General features: G+C 38.1%; 1 protein-coding gene across 1 annotated transcript; it reads left to right on the plus strand.

The window, feature by feature from the left end:
* The first annotated feature begins 257 nt into the window (after window positions 1-257).
* On the plus strand, window positions 258-746 carry LOC143865812 (uncharacterized). The gene is made up of 2 exons (XM_077375916.1): window positions 258-484; window positions 581-746. Exons 1-2 carry the CDS (start codon window positions 258-260, stop codon window positions 744-746), a joined length of 393 nt encoding a protein of 130 aa, XP_077232031.1.
* Window positions 747-4,364: the final 3,618 nt, after the last annotated feature.

Consider the following 4,364-nt stretch of genomic DNA (forward strand, 5'->3'; position numbering starts at 1 on the left):
GAGCTCTCCTTTCATGTGGAGATCTTTGACGATGAAGGGACTCGTTTCCTCACCATCCTCTGATCGGGGTCCACACACCCCCAAGAGTGGTAGCTTTTGGATGGACGTTGGTGCACAGTATGTGTGTTCTTTGCCAGTAGGATGGAGAAACATTGGATCATCTGATGTTGCACTGTCCCTTCACATATCACCTGTGGTCAAGTGCAATTGGAGCTTTTGGAATGAATTGGGCGTGCCCAAGCTCAATTAATTCAGTCATGGTTAACTGGCCAAATGGGCCTTTTGGGGAGACCAATAAGCTACTATGGTCCACCTTCCCTTACGCTATTGTCTGGAATATATGGAAGGAAAGGAATAGACGTATTTTCGAGGAACAGAGCAAGACATCTGGACTGTTGGCGACAGACATCAAGGTAGAACTTATTTCATGGGCTAAGATCAAGAAGAGAATCCCCTACGGGGTGGATGATCTGATAAGGAATTGGTGGTCAATCACTTGGGATAGAACAATCTGAACCAAGCCTAATCCAAAATGGAAGGTCCCACAATGCATGTGGTTGAAACTCAATTTTGATGGCAGCTCTATTGGTCACCCGGAGAAGGCTGGCATTGGGGGTCTGATTAGAGATTATAAAGAAACTACTATCATGACATTCTCAGGTCCAATTGGGATATGTGATGCAAATGAGGCGGAAATTAGGGCTCTCCTCTTCGAGTTAGGATGGGCATATGAGAACAATCAATGACCATTAATTGTTGAGGGAGATTCGACAAATGCAGTGGCTTGGGCATCGGGTTCCTCAAAGGGACCCTGGCGATTACAAGATCTAATAACAGAAGTACTTGATTTAATAAGGTCGTTGGGTCCTAAGAATGAATATCGAAGGAGAGCGGCCAATGAGGAGGGAGATAGATTAGCAAAAGCAGGAGTTTTGAGGGAAATGTTGGTTGTTAGTTCCTTGTAAGCCCTTTAAGGGTCTTTTTGGATCATTGATCCTTATCTTGTACTTTGGGGGGACAACTTGTCCCAACCAAGGTTTTGAATTTCGATTTCGGTATGCGTTTCGCCCCTAAGTGAAACCGAAATTTCGGGTGAAATTGCAGAAATTACATAGTTTAAAAAACAATATTTTTAATACCAAATTTCGGGTGAAATTGCAGAAATTTCGGCAAAAATTCCAGTAATTTCTAGCGAAATTTTGGCACACCATTAAAAAACAATATTTTTTAAATATCAAATCTAGGTAATTTCGGGCCAAAGGCATTTACGTTTGGGGCACAGAGCAGGGGAACATCCTATTTACGTTTGGGAACAACCTATTTTACGTTGCTGCCTATCAAATGGAAGATTTGGATCATCCTATTGTGTAAGTCATATATTACTCTTTGAAAAATATAGAAGATTCTATGGGATTACATTACACCGTATAAAATCTCGCTCTTTGAAAAATATCAGATTCTATGGGAATACACCATATAAAATCTCGCTCCAATCAAATCTTCCGGGATAAAATCCCGCTCGAAAAAAATCTCGGCTCCAATAAAATCTTTTACCGTAGAAATTTTCTAAAAATTTCAACTAAAATTGAGCATCGGGCCTCCATTTCGTTAATTTCGAGCGAAATAAACGAAACAACCGAAATTTCAGTGTATTTTGCCAAAATAAAATAATATTTCGGGTATTTGCAGTTTCGGTTTCGGTCGAAATTTAGAACCTTGGTCCCAACCAATCTTTAATAAATGGGAATTGCTAGCGTCCATCGTAAAAGGCATTTCTCGGTTGGTCTGTTGCATGTCAGACCACCCACCTTGTGAATGGAAACAAAAGCTGTTATCTTCATTCACGAGGTGGCTAGTCTAACATGCAACAGACCAGTTGCAAAATGCCTTTTGAGAAGGACCCTAGCAAATCCCTTAATAAACTGTCAATTTTGAAAAAAAAAAAAAAGGTTGCCAAATTCCCTAAACATCTTGTGAAACGAGCAATGACTCCAAAATCTTAAGCTATTGTAGATGGTGTTATTTAATCAATCTTTTTCTTTTCTATACTTTACACTCCCCCTCATGTGTGACCCCTCTTTTTAGTGTTGGCCTGCACTTGGCACATATGGCCCCTCTTTTGGGTTGGCCATTACATGTGGATTTTTAATACCAAGAGTTTTGAACCCAAGCAATTTGGTTTGATATCATGTGAAACGACCGCTTACTCCAAAAGCTTAAGCGGTTGGAGATGGTTTTATTTAATTTTTTTTATACTTTAACACATGTTTAATTTGAAAAATCTTTGTTCTCACATTTCCCGGGGTCCATTCCAATCGGGGTAAAATAGTTGTAAAACAAAGTTTTACTGCCTTTGGCATTTTTACGTGTTCCAAATGCCGTAAATGTTTCATGGTGGCTAAATATGTTTCCAAACGGCCCAAAATTTTTTGGTCCAAGGCCATATAAACACATACCCATCATCCCATCCTTGATATTTGATCCAACAGCAGCTCACTTACTTTTTGAGGAGCTGTTGTTGGATCAAATACACCCCAAAAAAACCAAAAACAGAAGTTAATTTGGAAAATGAGATCGGAATGGATCCAAATTAGTCACCTCCAAAATCCAGAAACAGAGGTTATTGAATAAAAAGAGTGGGATGACTGATGTTATTTTAATAGAAAAGAAAGACAGGATTGCAAGAGCTTTATCTGTTGGTCTCTTTCAAATCCAGAGATATTGAATGTGGAAAATCAGATTGGAACGTAAAAAAAAAATCTGATTTGATCGCAAGATTCACTATGCACCCAAAAATCCAGAAGCAAAGTGGGATGATATTTTTCTTGCTGTTATGAGATGAATGTAGATCTGAATTTAGTTCTAAAAAAAAAAGATTAATGTGGATGTGAGCAGTGTTAACGATTACCTTGGAAGGCAGAGGTTCTACCTTAGATCTGAACCTGTAAGTCCAATGGTTCAACCCTTGGCAATCTTCTAATCTTGTTTATGATTTCAAACACAAGTTGATTCATTATGTATGGATGAGTTTTGTGTTTAAGCTTTGTGTTTGAATTGAAGATCACATCATCAAAGAACAAAGTCAATGAGTCATGAATCAAGGCATTGAAGATAAATTAAAGATCATAAAGCCAAAAGGATGGTGATCCAATAGAAGAATGAAGACTTGAAGAAAGTCATAAAGTCGAGCCTTTTTCTTGTTAGATTTTTTAAATCCAATCTCTTACTTAGAAACCATTAGAGGCACTCAGAGGCAACTTAAAAACGATCAAAATAAAGTAATTGGATCAAAAAAAACCAAATGAACCAAAGCCCAAGAGCAAAATAGAAGTGTAAATGCTAAAAGAATCAAAGTTGCATTTGGTCGATAGACCAAAGCCAATCATCATATGGATAATAAGTCTAGAAATTTTTCAAATATTTTTGAAGTTATTTTTAGTAGAAACAAGGCTCTCTTAGCTTTCTGTAGAGCACAAGATCATCAAAATCCGATAAGAAATGAGGGAGTAATGAATTTTTGAAGATTTGTACAAAACAGAAAAATCTAGAAGGTAGGTACGGACCTCTGTGGAATCCCACTGACATCCACGCTATCCGTTGGGAGTGCAATAGCAGCTAGTTTTTTACTCCCACCTCTATATAAAGGGCTCTAAGGCCCCAAAACACTTGAGAAACACTCTTACAACCTATTTGAACATATATTTTTAGTGTGAGAACCCTTTCTGCCTCCATTTGATATCAATTTGAAGGATTGGATATAGGATCAAGTTGTAAATCATTTTTGTTTTACGTTGAGAGCATTCTTTTTTCCCACATCTATATAGAGGGCTCTAAGGCCCCAAAACACTTGAGAAACACTCTTACAACCTACTTGAACATATTTTTGAGTGTGAGAACCCTTTGTATGCCTCCATTTGATATCAATTTGAGGGATTAGATATAGGATCAAGATGTAAATCATTTTTGTTCTACTTTAAGAGCATTCTTTGTATTTTTTCCTACTACTCTTCAACTATTCTCTAAGTGGAAATTCTAGACATCTTCTATCATTCTTTCTTCATATTAATGGTGGAAGGCACCTGCAAGACCTTCGTTGTGTAACGATGGAGGGTACCATCAAGTTCCTTAGGAAGCACGCTTGGGGATAAAGCTTAGTATGTGATCGAGGGATGGGATCAACCTCAAGAGATTTTAAACAACTTGGACTATGCCCTTAAGGAGTCCCGTGAGTGGAAGCCTCGAAGGAGATATCCGAGGAGTGGATGTAGGTCCAGATTTGGACCGAACCACTATAAAAATCTTGGTGTCTTCTCTTCTCTCTTGCTTTATTTATTTAGCATATTGATTTTTATCTTCTTAGTGCT

The sequence above is a fragment of the Tasmannia lanceolata genome, unplaced genomic scaffold (assembly GCF_043159265.1).
Source record: "Tasmannia lanceolata isolate RefF3 unplaced genomic scaffold, GAP_Taslan_0.1 ptg000112l, whole genome shotgun sequence".
In the NCBI taxonomy this organism is placed as follows: domain Eukaryota; kingdom Viridiplantae; phylum Streptophyta; class Magnoliopsida; order Canellales; family Winteraceae; genus Tasmannia; species Tasmannia lanceolata.